At 46.1% G+C, this 20,680-nt stretch overlaps 1 protein-coding gene across 3 annotated transcripts in view; it reads right to left on the bottom strand.

The window, feature by feature from the left end:
• The window catches only part of atrn (attractin), a 113,304-nt gene that overhangs the window by 43,718 nt on the left and 48,906 nt on the right, over positions 1–20,680 (bottom strand). For 2 of the 3 annotated variants that reach the window (XM_035168953.2, XM_047341591.1), the window contains exon 25: positions 17,417–17,478. In XM_035168953.2, coding sequence (XP_035024844.2) covers positions 17,417–17,478 — 62 coding nt within the window. Of the gene's footprint in view, positions 1–4,447; positions 4,970–17,416; positions 17,479–20,680 lie in introns of those variants that run through there. The other variant, XM_047341592.1, reaches the window with a different exon arrangement.

The raw sequence follows: 20,680 nt of genomic DNA, 5'->3' as shown, positions 1-20,680 counted from the left end.
CATATTAAATAAAACTAACAGGATATAATCAACAATTACTCAAGATATTAAGACGTTATTCAAATAATCGTTTGTTCAAACCAGGAACTGTTGGAGACACTGTACAAAATGTGATCAGATGCAAAATCAATGCAACCAACATCTCCACAGTTGGTGGAACATAAGAAACCAGCGGGTGATGTCACGGCTTCACAGGATAAAGAAGTGTAAGACGGTGTGAGACAGAAGCAGCAGCTGGTGAGGGATGAAGGTGACGACGGTGCTGTGGGTCTCACGTCGTTGTTCTGCCACTTTCATGTCAGACGCAGACACGCACACACAACTGTTCCCACCTATATAACCTTCATAAATAATATATCTTAAAGTTTCCATTTTTCTCTACACGTCTTAGTTTAACTTTGAATTAACCTGCCATCTCCAAAGTACTCGAAAGTAGGGTATTGTGTGTGTGTGTGTGTGTGTGTGTTGTGTGGTGTGTGAGTGTGTGTGTGTGTGTGTGTGTGTGAGACATCTCCACATGATTTACTTTTGCAGCTGATCAAGATGAACAAAAAAACACATTTTCCAAGTTAGCTGGAGACAATCATCCCCTAATATGATGTCATAGGACAAGTAACATCATCACAAAGAAGTCAGAGAACTACACGATGCATCCTATTGGACTATGGACAGGATCTAAAGCTTGAAGCTGGGGGTTGAGGATGTTTGAAAACACACAACCGATACATCCCGCCGCCGCCGACTGGGTTTCTCGTCAAAGCTACGGCCCCGAAAAAACACACGGATGTGCACTGACAACTGCCAGAGGTCGACTTTTTTCCGTGACTCGCCCCGGCTTCAGAGGTGTGTGTCTCTCCGACTGAGGATCATGTGCAGTGAGAACATGTTTCGGGTGCACGCAGGCGGGCAGGTCGGTCGGCGAGCCAGCGAAACACGGGTTTATCACAGTCCTGCGAGGGCCAGAGACGCCGGCTCCTTTTCCCCCTGATGACTTTATACGTTGTTGGCTTTGTGGGACGTGAAGAGGATTTCAACAAATGAAACCAATAACACTCAAGACATACGCTCGTGTAGATTAACCAATAATTGTGATATTGGAATCTCCGACGTTGCTTCTCACTTTCCACGAGCAACTTAGAGGTTCAGGACCCACAACTTTTTCCTGTCTCAGCTTTATAAGCATCCACCAACATATTTATCTATTTACAATGAGCTATATTTCTGGATGTTGTTGTTTCTGTACAGTTCCACACTTCTGACTTTTGACATTAACTTGTCATTGGTGTTTGTCGTCTTGATTTATATTTTTCCTACACTTTCTTCCCTCCACTGGATTTTGTCGCACTGTGGGAATTGTTTTTTTTTTTTGCCTTCTCCATTTTCCGTGTTTTCCACATTTGAGCAAATAAAATATACACGATATCAAACCCGGAGTGTTCTTTGCACTCTTCACAGAATCGCCTTGAGGGATGACATGTCTTGGAGAGGTTGTTTGTTAGTGTCACGGTGTGTGTGTGTGTGTGTGTGTGTGTGTGTGTGTGTGTGTGTGTGTGTGTGTGTGTGTGTGTGTGTGTGTGTCTCTCGAGTGTGAGAGTTTTCCAGGGCTCACTTCACTTCCCCTGACTGCTTTCACACTTGCACTTCGGAAGCTGTGTCAAAGACAGAGAAGAAAACCGCAAAAATAAAAACAAAGACTCAGTGTGTGTGTGTGTGTGTGTGTGTGTGTGTGTGTGTGTGTGTGTGTGTGTGTGTGTGTGACAAATACATCAGAGACAACATCTCCTGCGATCTCAACTTCATTCCCTGACTGTCACGCCTTTCGCTGATTTCCTGTCAGCGTTCCTGTCGCTGTCTGGCCCCGGCTCCCCCACCCCCCCGCCCGTATTTCAGCTCACATCAGGTTTGGCAAGTGGCTGCTGATGAGCAATGTATCAGCAGCATGATGGAAAAATGCCTCAGGACCAGTGATCCAAACATCAATTCCAGCAAAACCATCAAGTAAGAAAACTGGTATTTGCACATTTTAAGTTGTGTGTCGTCGAGGAAGCCTCCGTTTTGATGTGTCTGCATAAAACACAAAGTTGCCTAAAAAACTAAGACAACAAACAGTGGGACACTGAATTCTGATGTCACAATAAGACTAAATGAATTATTGACGCACGTCTTAACAGATTAAATAACTACGGAATTAAACAAACCCCAGAATATGCATCAATATCTTCTGATACAATATAAACAGTAAATCGGGCTTCATCAGAAAAGGGGCCTTGAGAGAGAGAGAGAGAAATCCAAAGATTATTTTTCTTTTTCGTCTTCATCTGGCAACAGTCTGATATTATTCCAAAGTCTTTACTTATGGTACAAAAAGTCAGTGGCTCCTGAGCAGCAGAAACTTATTTATTGTACAGTCGACTCTTCAGTTTAAGTCTGACTTTGACTAGATGTATTTTGAGAATCGTTCACGTCTCCTTTGATTCGACTGTTCTACCGACACAGCAATAACATCACCTGCACTTTAAACATCCTGCGTCACGTGGATATGGAAATTTGAAGATTGAATCCAGTTCTAAGTGACAGTTTCCACTCGTGTGCTGCATGTGACCACCTGGATAGACCGGTGGGTACAATCGTTTACTGTCAGATTGACTTCTGTGAACATTCAGCCACGCCGAGGGAAACTGTCGGCTTTGTGTTTCCCCAAATCAGATTTTCCTTCATTGTGTGAGCTCGACTTTTCTTTTAATTTTCAAGATCACAGGAACAATGCATGTTTACTCTCTTTCAGAGGTTAGAAGTGGATTTAATTAGAAACTCCACGTTGAAGCATAATTCCAGTGAGACCCCCCACAGATGTTTCTCCAAAGTTTCACCACTTCTTTCAATCTAAAAAGCCTCGGCCCCGTTTTAATACGGGCTGCGACGCGCTCTGATCTTTATTCATGTTTCTCACGCCGCTCCCCGCTCACCCCGTGTGACTTCTTCAAGTGCCATCTATTAAAAAAAAAAAAAAGTCCCTTATCTCGCCAGGTTGAAGAGGACTCCTAAGCGATCCATCCGTTCAGCCATCGTATTGATCTGGCTTCCTGCTCGACTGCTTAAAGAGCGACGCGGTGCTGATGAATGAGCCACGTGAATAGATATCAGGCTCGCATCAAAAGGCCGCCCCGCTCAGCGGGAAGAGACGAGGGAGACGCAGGACGGGAGGAGAAGGAAAGACAATGGCACCTTTTTTCACAGCTTGCTCAAGGTGGGAATTTTGCTCCTCTATTCCGCTCCTCGCCATTCTGTGTTTAAAAAAAAAGGTACAAACATCAATGAAGGGAACATTGTTTTTGGCTTTTGAGGCGGCCGTGGCCACAGAGTTTGGATCGATGTCTGTGTAAAGGGGGAGCGGTCGAAAGTGCAGGACAGATGCCAACGCTGTTGTTTTACATGTCATGCCTCTGGTTTCAGAATGCCGACATGCTATGTGAAGTCAACCGTGACGGCGGCAACTGATGGCTCAGCATAAAGACGGGTCTTCTAAAGGGCAACATGGAGGGAGCCTTTTTATAACGGAGACACAGAGAGACATGGACGGTGATGGTGAAAGACGGAGAGATAAAGACAGATAGGAAATGAGATCGTACAAGCTCGAGTCAGAACAACGGGCCGAGATGAAGACGGAGAGCGGAAGACAAAGACGGAAAGAGTAACAACAAAGGGAGATGGACTCAAAGACAAAGAGGAGAGGACGCAGATGGAAGCCGACAGAGCGGTGCGCTTCACTTGATCTCAACCTCCACAAGGGAAACTGGCCGAGTTACTCAGGCTTCAGCTCCCCCCCCCCTCTCCTCCACCACCACTCCTCCATCACATCTGGAGCTCTCACAGAACAGAAAGGAGCAGCCACCAGCAGATGCTGCTTCGCCACAACCACCTGCAACAATCCCACCTCACCTCGTTTGAAGTGCCATCGCCACACGCCGACAGAAAGTCAAGTACTGCACTGATACGACCGCATGTGATAAACGTTCCGAAGCCACGTTCGAGTGGAGGAGTTAAAAGAAGGAACAACGAGGAACAGACTCGCACATCTGCTGGAGACGCTGGAGCGAACGGTTCACAGGACATGGATCAGGTCCGTTTGAGTTCTGTAGTCACTGTAAACCTGTGTTTACTCTAAGGTCCTGTTCAGACCTGGAGTTGCAATCTGTCCCGAGAGATCTGAGCACAAATGTTCAGCTCTCTGTTTGTCTGTTCTCACTTAATACTAAAATGCATCCTGAATTTGTCTCCTGAGACAGATTCTAATTGGATCTCACTTCCAGGCGGCTGACTCAGGAGATAGACGGGTCGTCCACTAACCAGAAGGTCGGCAGTTCCATCCCAGTCTCCCGCATGCCGAAGTTTCCCTGGGCATCATACTGAACATTGAACTTGTTCTTAAGAAGACAAGAAAATAAACTTTTTTCCAAAGGGGCAACAGTATTTATTTACAGTCCATTTATTGGCAACTGGTGAAAAATGTTAAAACGTCTGCAAGGTATTTCACTGTAGAGATCCATGTAGCTTCATGCAGCCTGCAGGGCTTCAGCCCCCAACGCTCGCTGTGAATAGATCCATCTCCATTTAAGTTCCAGCCTGTAATTGAGCACATTCTGGTATTTCATGCTTTTTTTTTTTTTCAAACCAGGACTGAGAAAAAGCTAAGAAGTCGACCAAAAGTGCCCTGACGCCATTTTCCAGTCGGGTTGCATTTGTTATGAAAAGCGCCCGAAGGCGTGAGTCCATGTAGGATTTTTTTCTGATCACCAGCATCTTTTTTTCTGAGTGTGTGTGCATGCTGAGAGAAAAGGCGCCCCTTTCTCAGAGACCTCCATCTTGTTTGCGAGGCCGCTTTGAGGGGGTTCTAGTTGAAAACCTCAGAAAAGGCTCTGGTGTCTTCACTGTGTTGAGCAGCCAACCACACGGAGCAGGACTCGTCGCCCTGGTAACCAAGGAAGAGGAGACGCTGTAAGATATGTCAGACAGACGCTATCACGACAAAGATAGAAAAGCCAGTTGGTGGGAGCGAAATCTGTCGGACACCGAACGTTGTGGTGAGCGTTGTGCTTTTCGTTTGTCGTCATAGAAACAAAACCCACGCGCAGAACTTTTTCTTTTTTTTGTTTTTGATGAAGCGTTGCCCGACATCCTGCCAGTGCTTCTGTCGGATGAAAACACCATATGGGCGCTGAGGCGAACATTTGAATGCCAAAATCAACTTTGTTAGAAATAATAAAAAACTTGCTCCGTTCTGTTTCCCTCCGTCGTCTCCGATATCTTGTCATGAATCACAATCGTGATTGGATCCTACTCTGCAAAAACCTGGCAGGTCCGAAGGTAATACGGATCCAAATGAGGAGTTTCACTCACTGGTCCTCTGAGGACGGTTTTATATTCGTAAACACAAAATTGTCATGAATGTCATTACTACTATGATTGAAATGGGACCCTGCTTACATGCAGCAATGTCCCCAATTTAATGCTCTTCTGAACAACGGATAAATAATGTTTCTGCAATATGTCTGATAAAAATCTGAGACCTGACACATCTGTACTTTCTCTGCTGTGCAAGAAACTTTGTACAGTAGTGACAGATGCAGAAATGCAATTCTGTGTAGTCTAAATAACGATGAGGCAAAAAAACTACAGACACGATCATTTTCATGGACCGTAAAATAAAGATGGACGACATGAAAGCTCTCCACAACAGGGTTCTTCTGTCCGGGGGTTACAGAGAAACAACACGAGAAGCTGCAGTGGCTGAAGTTGAGTTGAGAGGAAGAAGAAGAACACATTGTTAAGATGCAGCACTTTCAGGCTTTGGCCTTGTTCACACTTTCTTATAGAGTTCCACATCTACTCTACGCTGGCAGATGGTTGAAGGAAGTATGAGACTAAAAGGTCAATCTGATCCGATACAGTCAAACTGTGAATATGAATAAAATCTATGACCAAGAGTCTCTCAGACTTTTTGACAGTCGAACTATTCACTAGAATTGATTTCTACTTTGATGGCAACTATTCTTTCTTTATAACATGAGAAGAAAACGTCTCATTCTAGTTCCCAGATGTGGTTTTACATTCCGGATGCCCGCTGGAGTTTTCATTGTAAACAGTCACAGTTGGGAGAAGGACTTCAGGCAGAGAGTTTCCTCGAGGCCAAACAAACACACTGGAAGCTTTTTCCTGCCCCACAAAGTTCCTTATTGAAGGTTTTCAAACCTGCGATGTTTACTTTAGTTGATGCTGCTGCTGCTCAGTTTATTGCCACAGTGCTGCCACCAACTGCTCCTCCCTCTGCAGTGCCCAGAAACAAATATATAACCAACATGGAGGATCTCTGCTCATCAACCTACGTAGCTACAAAGCTTTTTGTAATTGATAATTAACTTAATTTGTTCAATTGAAGATGAGTAATAAACAAAACAAATGATTTCATAATTTGGTTTTCTTGCTATGATTTGATTCTTTGAGGAAGACAGACCAGAAACACTTCTTTTGTTCGAGCTGCTCAGACGTCATCCCCGGTGCATCACATGTCCCAGGTATGACAAAGCAACGGAGGATGAGCCAATAAAACATTCATGAACAGTGTCCGAAACTTTCAGGTTTATAAATAAATGCGTTTGCTTTCCGTGTCCGTCCGAAGTGTGGGAATAGCGCTGGAGTGAGTGTGTTCCGGCCGCGAGTCGCTGCAGCCGGGGAGGTGAGCTCTTACGTGTCGTTGGCCAACCCGACAGCAAAACAACAGCCACAGGGCAAACACCAACAGACCGGCTTTGTTGTCCACAGCCAGCTGAATACTAATCCGACCGCCGGCCCGCCTGCCGCTGGCCTTTAACTCCGCGGTGAGAAATTAAAACTCACTCGACAGCCAAGTGACATTTCGTTTTCACAGTGGCTGATAAGTTTGTCTGGTGAATCACACACTAACTCGTGGGTTTTCCAGAGGTTCCACTCTGTCATTAAAACCCTGCAGCAGCATGGGTGGTGGTAAACGTCTAAGAAGTCCGACCCACCGGAGAGAGAAGCAAGAATAAAGACCAATTTCTATCTACGCTTTTTTTAAAACTTGCTTCTCTCGCAACAGGAAAGTGTGACTAGATTCTCTGTTTGCTTTTAAAGCCTCTTAACTGCAGAACGGCAGGTTGGCAGTGAAGAGAGAAGCACATCCTGTCGACTTTAACGTTTTGTCTTTGAAACCGACTTGTTCCGGGCTCCTCGTGCCAATTCGTAGATTCCAAGTAGTTAAAGTTAATCAAACTTGCCATTGACAGTGATCATTAACCCTCTGACAACTTGTTGAGATGAGGAGCTACAACTTAAACTCTTTAAAGCTGGAAGTCCAACTAAATAATCATTAATCGTTTTACACTAATTCTCACACTGCAGCTGCAATGAAACTATTCACCAGCAGGAGGACTGAGAACTTGATAAATGTTAGTTGGGAGAACACTGCCTCTCTCAGATGGAATCTCTGGAAACAAGAAGCAGCAGCAGTGACAAAACGTAACGATTAAACAAAGCTCCAGCTTCTCTGACCACGATCTGACCCGGAAAACAATGAACTAAAAAAAGAAGGGCCCCGTTAAAAGTCTAATCTATCAGCCCGGTGTAGGAGGAGTCCAGAGTCATCGTGTTGTTTCCAGTGAACATTTGATTTCGCTTGTACAACCTGTCCAAACTTACTTCAACAGAAACAACAACAGTGACCTGGAAGCTCAAGTAATGGGCGTGAGAGCGAGAGCGAGAGAGAGAGCGAGAGCGAGAGAGAGCAGATCGGATTGGGAATGAAAAACTCAACCTCCTCTCGGGACTCCCCCAGGAGTGCGTTATGGCCCCGTTCACGTTCCTGGTCTCTCCTCCCCGCTCATTACAGGTGAGGAAGAGGAGGAGGTGGAGCAGAGAGTGGACGCACGCAGTCAAACCTACTGATCTGACTCATTCATTATTAACCGGACGCGGGGCAGCTTTCAGCTCCTCGTGGACCTATCAGGAAGAAGATATAGCCGCGAGGCACATCTTGCACTCTCGCTATCTGTTCCATCTTCCACTTGTATCTCTCGCTGAGGCTCCTCGCTGATGACCTGACAATGAGGTCAGATACAAAGATGGAGTGCTAAAGAACGCGAGAGAGCGGGCAGAAGAAGAAAGGATTAAAAAAGGGAGACGGAGCGAGAGGCAAAGGAGAAGGGGTTAAGAGCGAGGGAGGGAGGAGGCCGGGAGGAGGGGAGGAGGGCGAAGAGGAGGTTGGAAGGAGAAGAGAGAAGATGGAAAAAAAAAAAAAGAGCAAGAGAGGAAGAATAAATATGAGAAAATGGATATAGGTTGGGATACAGATGGAGCGAGTGAGAGGAGGCAGAGATTCACAGAGGAAGAGACAGAAGTACAAAGCTTAAAAAACGAGGAGATTCTGGCACAGCACCTGCGGCAGCCCCTGCTGAGTGCCCAGGGAGGCCCCTTAGGACAGGCAGGCAGGGCTTGAATGTGTGTCGAGTATCGCTCTGCCGCTCCCCTCCTCACTCAGGTGTCTCGGGGGGGGGGGAAGGAGAGAGGGAGAGAAACCGAGAGAGGGTCTGCTGTCAGTCAACGCCACGAGGAGCAAGCTGAGGGCAAACGCAGCGCCGAGTGTTTCTGTGCGTTTGAAATGATTCGTGGGTGAATTGTGTGTTTGAACACGAGGGAATATTTTAACAAACAGAGGGGAGGCAGAGGACAGAGAAGAGAGGAGCTGCAACTAACAACCGTCTGCAACTTCTGATTCGGTAAAATGGAGGAGTCGGATGTTTTTCCTACAGGCTGTGAACAACGAGTTCTTCAGCAGGAAGATGTTTCAGTGATTAGGACTATGAGGGAGATTGAACTTCTCTTATGTCTCAGCCGTGTCCCCTCCTGTCTTCTATGTGAACGGCTCCTCTTCACAAACAATATCTGTGTTTTTTTCGAAATATCATCATCACCGTGACCATTCGCTCGCTGTGAATCTTCCCGAGGGACCTGGCAGGAATGGTTCTTGGAAACGTTCAGAGCGATGGACTTTGCGTATATTTCACATACAGCCCCCTCTGGAGAATTTCAGGAAAATGTCTGGACTTCAGTGTTTGTCTGAAAGCAGCTTATGAGAAATTTGGTTTGGATCCAAATATAAAAAAAATGCAGTTCTGGTGGATTTAAATGTCTCATAATGGGACTGCTGGGCCTTGGCGGAGGTCCGCGCCCCGAGTGCCGTTATATTAAATTGGATTGCGCTCAGAGGTGGATACAGAGCTGCCCAGGACGCTCGGACACTCACAACTCCCTCATCTTTTCTTTATACATAAACACGTTTATGTGACTCAACCTTTCAAAGTTTGAGAGCCTGAGAGCCTCTCACCTGACAGCTGGATGAAGTCACAGCTATAGTTCACGATCCGTGCTGCAGCGTCCTCTGCACTGCGTCCTGCTGTCAATCACCCATCACCCTGCCTGTCACTGCTGCTTGATGCTCACGCGGGCAGATGTTTGTGTACAAACAGGGAGACGGCACACGTCACGGTTGGGGGGTCAATGTCACTTTTCTTTTCAACTAGCCGCGGTGATGGATCTCTTTCCCCCGAATTAGGGCACGGGAGAAGCTCCGAGCTCGATAATGAATCCGCTAAGACCAAACACCGGCGGGCAAATAATTGAGAATGATCCGTCGTTTGTAAACGGGTTGCAATTTAAACTGACATTTGAAATTGATTTTATTGAGCCGACCCCCTGCTCCTTGCACTCATGCGGTGTGAAGCTTTACAGAGGGAGTAGAGAAAAAGACCCCGTCACCGTGTGTGTGTGTGTGTGTGTGTGTGTGTGTGTGTGTGTGTGTGTGTGTGTGTGTGTGTGTGTGTGAAGGACAATCATACAGCTCAGAGGGCACACAGCTCCACTGAGTGGCCAGCTGCCTCCCATGTTTAAATAAAGCGTTTTTCCCGAGCGCGTCGGTCTAAACGCCTGCTGAAAGAATTTCTGTGCGCCCGAGTGTCTAAACCTGCAGATGTGTTTAGGAGGCGGAGTAGTAACACGATGATCACGACAACAGAATTATTTATGTTCTGTCGCAGGCCACTTCCAGCTGACAAAATATGCATGAGTTGCCACTTGGTTGTCCTCAGAGCCCCGGGGCCGGCGCACAGAGCTGTGTGGCCTCGGTAGGTGTGTGTGTGTGTGTGTGTGTGTGTGTGTGTGTGTGTGTGTGTGTGTGTGTGTGTGTGTGTGTGTGATCGCTCAGCAAACATATTTCAGAGTGACTGGGCTTTTACTTTTGTCTACGTTGTCGGTCAGGAGCCAAAACATCGGTTCAAAAATGGCAACAGTTTACAAAAGACACTAATCCGTGCACTTGAGTAAATTCAACGAGACGGGAAAAAAGTTTGCAGATGGACGAAAGGCCACTGCCTGAAACATGTCAGCAAGAATGAATATTCTTGAATAGATTGGAGCGATGTCCACTTCATCTTAAACCAGTTCTCAAAAGGACACGTGGAGCCGATGCTAAAATCTGTTTCTGTGCTTTCACACCGTGTCCATTTCAGGGGTTTGACCCAAATAACAAAGCAACTGGAACTTGAAAATAGGTGGAAACAGCTCCTATAACAATGGTTTAAGTAATTGAGGAAGTAAGACACTGTGTCTGCCTCAGTTTTCCAAATACATATTGTATTCAGGCGGCCGTGGAAGTGTCCGAGGCAGATATGTCAAATGTTCGATGTCTCAACCAGGGGCGAGTGGGGGCAGTTATCTTTGGCCGAATTAACCTTTTAAAATAAACACGTGCTGCCATTTGTCGGCGCTCGTCCGCTGCTCTGAAACAGATGTCACAGACGAGATTAGCTCGTTAATTAGCTCGCTTGCCTGTGGCTGTATTGACCCAAAACTATTTAATTACTGTCACGGCGGAGGTTGTGTTTTCAATGCTGTTTATTCGTCTGTTTGAAAAAAAAATGACTGAACTTATTGTCGTGAAACTTTGTGGATGTGATTAAAAAAGGAGCCGATCCTGGAATCCGTCTTTTCTTTCTTCAACACGACACGAGGTAGTTTCAGTTATTAAGTAGATTAGTTAAACTGTTCTGAGCTTCTTTATAATTTAATCATGTGAGGTTTATATACTGATCAAGTGCTTCCAATAAAACAATGCTCTTTGTGTCACCTTTGCTCTTTACCCCCCCCCCCATAGTTATAATTTTAGCACCAGTTTCATTAAAGAGCTAATGTACAAGGGAGAGTGGGGGATAACCTGCTGTATAACCTGGAGCAAACACCCAGCTGTGAAAATCTATGATGCAACTGCTGCGTCGTTAAACTGAGGGCGAGATGAGGGGGAGACGAGGGGGAGAGGAGAGTGGGAGGCAGAGGAAGGACGAGGCCGACATACATGGCTGGGACGCTGACTCGTGAGATGGGGGTGATGACACTAATCACCTCTCAGCTCTAACAAGGTAAATGGTTCAGACCAAGGTCAGCGAGCGGACTCACGCCGCTGCTCGCTCTCTGCTGCCGCTGCTGGTGGCTCCTGGGATTGGGAACCATCGTCAGGTCGAGTTTCACAACCTGAAGGTCAAAGAACCTGCGACCTGTCGACAACAATGAGGCAAAAACAGCTAAAACTTTCCCCTGTGATGTTCATCTGAGCTTAAACTTTTTCTTTGTCTCAGGAGAGGAACCTGACGTCTCCTCGTCGGCAGCAGGGTGATTCATTCGTGTCATCAAATCCCAGCCAGCACACACCCAGACGTGGCCCAGGGCGGGCAACCTTCTGCCGGCCCGTCTCTTAATGCCTCTGCCCCCAACTAAATCACATCCTCCTCTGTTCAAACAGGAACAGAAGGATAAATCACCAATCATTTTAAATACACCCGGCAAAGTGAGTGAGTTATGATTTTTCAGATTTTAATGATTCATGTCAAAGAGGGTGACATTTAAAAAAAAAAAAAAGGTGTTGAGACAGACTGGTGGTGTGTGTAGGTCCGTGGTCATTAGTGGCTCATAACTCTACTGAAGAAAAGCCGGATTTCCTCTGGGTGCTTTGAATAAGGCCGACGATGCTTCACAGTTCATCAACAAATCCAACAAAAAGACCAAATTAAACAATACAAGAGATCATCCGTCAATACAGACCGACTCCTATCCCCTGTTGATTTAGTTAGAGAATTGTATCATCTACTAATTCTAGAAGGTAAGGGACGTCTGTCTCGACAAAGCCAATATCAACTGATTCTCTAGTTCGGGGTTTCTGCGTACTGAGTCGCTGAACTTTGAATAAACAGATGACAGCGGCTTCAGGGTTCCGTGGATTAAGCAGCACGCCGTCACTCGCTGCAGCTAAATTACCGCAGGTCACTTCTACGGATCCGTAAAAGAAAAACTGCACCCGGCATCACCACAGAGGATAAAAACAGCCCCTTCCAAAACAGGCCGGCACTGCACTGTCGCCTTAGAATAAGAACTTATCATTTTGTGAGGATACAGACTCAAGTATGACGAGTGACATTTTGAGGTGCCGAACACTGCCAGCATCAGGGGTTTATGTCCCACTGGGACCACTCCCGCACTCAAAATATACAGCGAGTACTCATGTAGAATGGAAGTGCCCACCAAAAGGCCCCGGTTATTTTAATATCAGCCGTCACGAAGCACAGATGTGACACAGAAGTACACTCTCGGAGGAAGCAGGATTTTCTGGGACATCGCGTCTCGGTGCTGCGCCGACTGTCAGGAGGTTAAGTCAAGTTTTTCTTTCTAAGTAAACACCACAGAGGACGGATACGTGGTCAGTGTTCAGGAACAACAGTTCGGAAAGTGTCCTCCTTCCGCTACTTTGATGTATACATCAAAAACAGGAATAAACACAGGTCCCCGAACAAAGACCTGGGACCAGCTGCAGGTGAGGGGGCGGACGATGTCTCAAAGACATGACAGTTTTATCACTGCAGCGAAAAGCTTGTTCCTTTCATCGAAATGTTAGTTACATCAAAACATTACACGTCTCTCGTTTGTCCCACAAGGCTCCAACAGAACTCACTGCTGCACAGAAATATCTGCCCTCGGCTAAAAGGGACATTAAAGTGTTCTTATGTAATTTGGTTTATCATATATTCAAGTATCTTTAATTCTCCAAGACGTGCACGGATGTAACCTCTGCAGGGTGAGCATCAGTTTCACGTGCACCTTTTGCTAAGCTGCTGCTGAACATTTGCTTCATAAACAGGATCAACTATTAAGAAAAGTTGGCTTGATGACGTCTGAAGTCAGAATTAAAAATGAGCCACAGCTGCAGAAATCTTTCCATGACACACATGTCCCAGCATGCAGTGTTAAAAAGATGCTTCTTGTGATAGCCCTCTTCAGCGTCCTCCCTCCAGCAGCGTGGACTTATGCAGCCAAGAAATTTGTCAATCAGGTCAACATTGACTTCAAAGGGCTCTTTCTTCCACATCAGCCAAGTTTAAGATTAAAAACATGACAGTTTGAGCCAAAATAAATAAATAAATAAATAAATAAAAATAATGTACTTTCAATGCATTTCCAAAAAGTGTTTTTGGAAGTTTCACCAGGGCTTTTTCCAGGCCTGGAGGAAAACTTTCAATTTGCTCAGGCAGAGGAAAACACTGCAACACTCCAGAAACGTGGGCTCTGCACGTCTCCGTGTGCTGGATGTAGAAAAAAAAAAAAAGTGTTAATTCAACGTGAGTCTGAGGTGAGAAAGTGCTGCATTGCTGGATGTGAATATGTTAATGCCTCTGTTTGCTGTTAAAGCTGATGTTTAATGCGTCATTTATTGCATTGTGGCTGGAAAACTCATGTGGGGATATCTATGCTGGTGCTGCAGATAACGGGATGGCACCACCTTCATCTGTCCCCACAGGGAACATGGCACCGAGAGAGGAGGGAGCGAGGGAGAGCGAGATTAAGACACAGAGAAAGTCTGAGAAGAAGAAGAAGAAGAGCAAACAGTTTTTCGCATTAATTAGCATCCCTCTCCTCCCCCGCAACACAAACAATGCAGCACCCAAAGAGCCAGAAGCAAACAGGGACAAGGCTGCGAGCTCGCTAACTTTAGGTCTCTACTCATCTGTGCAGAAATCAGTGGCGCACACATCAAAAAAGACTGAGCTGTGGGATTAAGAGCAAGTCACAGAAAACAAGAGAGGGAGGGGATGGAACGAGGGAGACGGAGGGAGGGGAGCGAGGGACAAAAAGTAGGAGGCAATGACGGAGGGAGGGAGGAAAAAGAAACAGAGGGAGGGAGATGGAGAGCCGGAGATGAAAGAAGAACGATAGGATGGGAGCACAAGGGGGAGGGAGAGAGGGAGGCAAAAGCAGGGGATGGAAGAGGAGAAGGAAGGAATAAAGGGAAATGATGAGTGAAAGAGGGACAGCGAAGGAGGTGCAGGAAGGTAATAAACAACAGAAAGAGATGAAGGAGGAAGGAAACACTGGATGAAGCAGCCGAGAGAGAAAAGAGAGGCAGACTTCCTGCATCACGCCAGACGCAGGACGCCTGCTCTGAATGCTGACATGCAAACATTCAAATGCTGACGCATGTGTATAAACATACAAGCATCACAAGGCGAGCGACTGCAGGGTCGGCATTTGTATGCAGGGGGAGCGAGGCTGGATAACAGCACAACTGCATTTAATGCTGAATACCATCCGAAATAAACCGCAGTCAGGAGGGTGATTCATGCCGTTGATGCTGAAAAGCTCCCGTTACCGAGCGCCACCGCATCGGCAAAAGACCGGTTACCAAACAATAAAAGAGAACCGCTTCAAAATCAGCCCCATCAAAACCCGCTCCGCCTCTACATGGCTGCGGGATCAATGGAAAGCAACATGACTTGGAAGAGCCCGGCAATTTATTTCAGCGGGAAATGCAGAGACAAGACAAAATCCCTCGGTTCTCCTCTGGGTAGCAGACACACCCACACACACACACACAAACACACACACACACACACACACAAACATGGGAGGAATAAACACACGTGTGCAGTCGAGCATGCAAGGGACACGCTTGTGTACTCAATTCTTTGGTCCTGCTCATTTTTTCCAAATCGATAACACATTACTGCGGCTCCTGGAGGAGTGAAACACAGGCCCGGGGATTCATCACGGCTCAGCGCTGGCAGCGGAGCCGGCGCGTCCGTCAAAAAACCCGGAGCGGCACGCTGCTCTGCCAATAATTTATTTTTAAAATTCCAGCTTCAGATCCAAAGCCGATTCACCCAAGTTATATCCGATGTGTCAGAGGCAAATGTGTGCAAACGCATACTTCTCCGTGCCACCACATGTCATCGTCAATTTAATACTGGGAGGAAAATACAAGGAGAGAGCTGGCGTCAAAGTGAGGCGGCCATATTGTCAGACAGAATGCTGATACTGGATCCATCCACAAAGACTCAGATTAGGTTTTGATCCATGTTTTCAAATGGTGCCAGTGTTTTTTTTTTTTAAAACCTCACACATTCCAAACAGTTTCTGCAGATGGAGACTTGTACGACATCAAGGCTGCTCCAAAAAATGTTTTTATACCAACAAAGGATGATAGGACGATTCCGTTAGAGCCGTCGTCTGTGGTAATGAAGCGAGATGCATCGCTGACTCTGCAGTTTCCTTCAGCTCGGGGACGTTTTTAGTATTTTCAGCTCATTGCTTTGGTTTTTACGGCAGTTTTACCGTTTTCCGTGAGAAAACGTCAACATCTTCATTTTTAAATTGCTTTTTATAACGAAAACAATCTCCATCCACACGAGCGATTTAGCTCCGCATCATTCTCCTTCCATACTAACACACATAAAAACACTGGGCATGCGCTTGTTGGTGTAAACAGGAAGTAGATCGTCGACTCCGCAGTTGGTTGGTTACTTACAGAAAATACTACGAAGAAGAAACAACGACAGCGTTGATTAGATTGAGTTTTCAATCTCAAACTGGGGCCGGCAGCATTTACAAACTTCTCCAGTGCAGGTGTTGAGGACGCAGAAGTAAATGTAGAAACACAGATGAGTTTTCAGAGTAAAAGGTCGTTGTGTGGATGGAGCCTCGTTCTCATTAGTGCCCCCCCCACTGCAGGGAAGCTGTTGATAAACTCAGTGTTTGTGACCTGCTGGTGAACTTTAGTCCCTGATCAGACCTGGTGTAAACGTCTGTCCCGAGAGATTCAATCACACGTGGACAGATCCAAGTTCGTCTGAATGCGTCTCCTGTGGGATCAGATCTCATTTCCCCACTTCACATGCAAAGAAACACGGACGTCATTTCTGTTCACAAGGACCAAATTATGTTTTTAGCCAATTCCATTACACACACGCACGTCTTTTGTCGATGTGCGTGTCAGTGTGTGTGTGTGTGAAGGAGAGATAAAGGCTGAGAGATACAAGAGCTTTACAATGAAACAAGATTTTACTCAATTTGAAAAAAATCAATATGTGGTATTCCATGTTGATATTGTGGAGGAGGACACTTATAAATCAATGTATTTAATTTGGAAACTGAGACAAGAATATATGTTTGAACTCGATCGGTTCAGAGGAGTTGGTCCTTTAATATGTGGCCCAGGACACGTCTGCATTCACACAGCTAAAAACAGCTGTGGTCCCTGGAATGTGGTTCTGAGTGATGAGATGTAAAATAAGTACAACAACTCCCCCCCCCCCTCCATGGCTGTACATTCTCCCGATATTTTCCTGCTGTATTCTCACACGTGCTCACTTGGACATGTGGACATTTTAGTCCACATGTCCTGGTCGGAACATTTCAGGAAAGTGTTGGGAGTTCGGTGCACGACTGATGTCCGTGTCGACGAATCCTCCGTCTCACAGTGAATCACGGCTTCTTCAGGTGGGTTGTTTTTGTGGTAGATAATGTCGCTCTGTGTCTTCTGTGTGTGTGAAACTAGTCGTAAAAACTATATATTGCTTGTGCACTAGATGTCAGGACTCTGAGTGTGTCCTGCTCCAGCTCGTTGCAAAAGATAATTGACACAAATCATGTGCTGCTGAATCTAATTTCCACATTTCCAGGAGACACCGTTTTCTGTGGTTGACAGCAGAGATAATACGAGGAGGAAAAAAAATATTGAGTGGGTATGTGCTGGTGTGTGCATGACGCGAGTAAATAAAAGAAAGGAGTGCATGTGTGTGCATTTGTCTGTTTGTGCTGACAGCCGACGAGCGCCTGCAAACCAGTGAACTGCAGCACTGGTGCACAGGCACAGCAGAGCAGCTTTGGTGATCCATCACGCTGCAGCTTACACACACACACACAGTGAGAGAGAGAGAGAGAGAAGGCAACTACAGCCACTCGATCACGGACACATGTGCAGTGTGGAGTAAGTGAAGTGACAGAGGGACACACAGGAGCAGCTCACCTGAAGAATGTGACAAAGAATTGCACCAGGTCCATGAAGTTACTGTGCTGGGAGAAGGCGATCTGTAAAAAGAGAGGACAGTGTCAGGGATCTTCATTAATAAGGGAGGCATGAAAACAAGGTCAGCGTTGTGCACTGGAAGGTGCCGGGTTTAGATCGGAGTCGACCTTGTAGATCTGACAAAAGGAATGGAAATGAGCCAGAGAGATAAACGCTGCACCTGCTCACAATGGCAGACAACGACGTATTGTGTTTGTGACATGTGCGATTCCATGTTGTCAGCATGCGTTTGTACCTCCGTGGTTGTGTTCGCAGCATTTCTAGAGCTTCACAAGTTCAGTCACGGTGTCAGGATGAGAAATATGGAAGGGTTCGTGACTATAACGACTGGTTGGGTGTGTATCTGTGTTCCAGACCACACGTCTGTCAGAGCGGCAACACACCAGCTGCCCACAGCCTGCACACAAAAAAACCTTCCTGCACACGTGGGCAGAAATATTCACTATGTAATCATCACAAGAGCAATCGTGCCAACAGCATCCTGTCTTAATCAAGGTTGCCAGGGGTAACATTGACTGTGTCGTACCCCGCCCCCCCCCTCCTCCTCACACCACTACCCTCAAAACACACACAGACACATTTCTGCAATGACACAACACTGCCTCTCTCTGGCAGCAGGGAGGTACTGCGTGTGCCGCCCCAAGCAGAATTCCCCTCACACACTTTCCTCCGAGGTGACACCTTAGACCAGAACTCATCACCGCCGCTGCTGCTGCTGCTGATTATTATTATTCCTCAGCAAAGCAGGGATTTGCATACAATTCCACTGGAGGAGGAGAAAGAAAAAAAAAAGAGACAAAAGCCGGAAAACCCAGCTGTGTGCATGTCGGATTAGTCCATGAATACTTAATATGTGATCAAGAGTTGCAATATATGCACGAGGAGGAGAATGAAACAACTCAGAGGGTCAGAACGTGTGGAAATCCACAGAGACTTTAATACAAGAACAACATGGGGCCAAAGGCACCGGCCTCCGTGGTGAGATGAGAGGAGGGGGGGGGGGGTTTCATGAACGGCCCGGGGTCTAATTTACTCGTGTAGCCGGCACCATCTGGCTCGCTAATGTGTTGCTGTTGATTACTGTTGAGCGCCGGATCCTCAGTGTGATAATTTTTTGCTCCGGTCTGTTGAACAATGAGGAGAAGTTCAGTGAGACCCGGAGAAGGCTTCTCAAAGAAAGGATGTGAGCGGTGAAGAGCTCGGGGGGGAATCCATCACTGAAGGTGATCAGCTCACAGTCGACGGAAAGACAGTAAGTAAAAGGAGTCGTGTGTTTTTACTGCAACAGATGATTTCTGATCTTATTAGATATATTCTTTGGTCTTTTTAATAAGTTATTGCTTTGGATTTGTCTTAGTTACCGTTGCCAAGGAGGTTATGTTTGTTTGTTTAAGGTTTATTATGCAAAAAACTACTGAACGGATTTCCTTGGTGGAGGGAGGGGGTCTGAGAAGGAAAAATCCTGGATCCTTCCATTTTTCTTAAACTATGTTTTATGACAAATAACAAATTTACATTATCTGACCACTTTCTTCTTTCTTCTATATCTCTACTATGAGAACTAGACAATCACGTGCATGTGTCCGAGTGCCATTCGATCTCTATTATCTTGTAGAAGAGGCTTTAACCCCAATCAGGCTTTGAGAGTTAACTAAGCTTTAAAGAAAACAGAGAAAAATCACCACCACAAGTTCCTCAGAGTCCAAAAATTCCACGTTCAGTTTCTTTTCCATCTAAACTTCATCTTTTATCTGACCAGCTGCTCTGCATTCAAACGTATTGAAGTGACAGTGACGTGAAGCAAGATGTCAGCCGCTGCTCTCCCTCTACCTGGCTTTTGTTAGGGGGCGTGTCAGACCAGCTAATAGGTGGGAATTATGCAAATGTTCGGCTTTTGTGCCAAAACGTGACATCACGAAGGTGCGGAAGTGTCTCGCCAGCTAATGACGAGGTGTTTCCACAGCTTTTGTGTTTTTTACGTTGTAGAACTTTTACATCCACACTAGAGAAAAGAAAAAGTGAGTCAGCATTATACGTCTCCTTCAAAATGAAGCCATGTGACGTGATGAGCCTTTCTGATTCTGTTCACTGGTGTAAACACAGCCCTCCATGTTCCTCCACTGAACAGCACAGAGACATTTTTTTAAATTACCCTTGAAGCTGAAGTCAGACAGCGAGTCAGGAAGTGGCAATTAAGAGGAAAATGGTTTGGAGGGAATATTTTACCTTCGACACTCATGAATGTAAACGGAAGCGGAAAAAAACGAAAAAGATTAAAGTAAAAACTGCCGGAGCTTGTGTGGAGCTGTGAGTGGCAGGGAGTCTTTTTACAGGGAATTATTAAAAGAGCTCTGTTCAGTTGGTGGAGAGAAAAACTGGAGCACTTTGTGACAGCGGCCTTAACGAAGCCACTTATAATTATCGGCATATAATTCTCTCGTATCGTGACACGATAGCCCCCGACAAGGACAACGCCAAGTTCCCTCGAACGCAGGAAAAAAGTGATGTTTGCTTTAGCGTCGTGTCACAACTGACGTGCGATAAGAGTTATTGTAGTAATCTCGAGTGTCAGCCGTGTGGCGTGCTCTGCCACCGGGAGGCAGGCTGATGGTGGCGGCGGGAGGCCCGGGTGACGCTCTCGTTACGGGCCCAGCAGAGGGTGACTCTTTAGGGGCAGCAGAGGAACTCGCAGCGGGGCCTGTCAGCCGGCCGCCGGGCGTTAACACGGGAGATGTTCTGCGTTTTAATGGCTTCTGACAGCCTCTTGTTCTACGTTCGTTATCAGTGTGAGAGAGGGGCCAAGCAACAGGTTCCACAAAGAAGAAGGAAAGGATCAGAGTTTCCAATATGGGGGAGATGAAACATGAGGGTGGATGTGCGGGTTCCAAGTTTGTCAATTACAGAGACTTCTTTATTAAAGTCATTAGTGACAACTGAGGGGACATTTTTTTAATGTTTAATTTGAAGTTGTGTTCCTCATTACGCATTATATCTTTTTTATTTTAAATTTGTTGGCGGATAATTCGATTCAAATTCATGCAGCTGGCTCTAGTTTGTTCCTGCCACAAGCTGGCAAAACCCCCGTGTTTCTGTTTCCTTCTCTCGCTGTGTGATCAGTACGGAGACGCACCCATCAGGCAGCCATGCATGTCCCAGATAAACACTACACAGATACATCGCTCGGCCCAGCCAGCTGATGGCTGC

Source organism: Hippoglossus stenolepis, chromosome 10 (genome assembly GCF_022539355.2).
Source record: "Hippoglossus stenolepis isolate QCI-W04-F060 chromosome 10, HSTE1.2, whole genome shotgun sequence".
NCBI classification, from domain to species: Eukaryota; Metazoa; Chordata; class Actinopteri; order Pleuronectiformes; family Pleuronectidae; genus Hippoglossus; species Hippoglossus stenolepis.
Note: the sequence above shows the minus strand (reverse complement) of the source record. Positions and strands in the feature narration are given on the sequence as shown.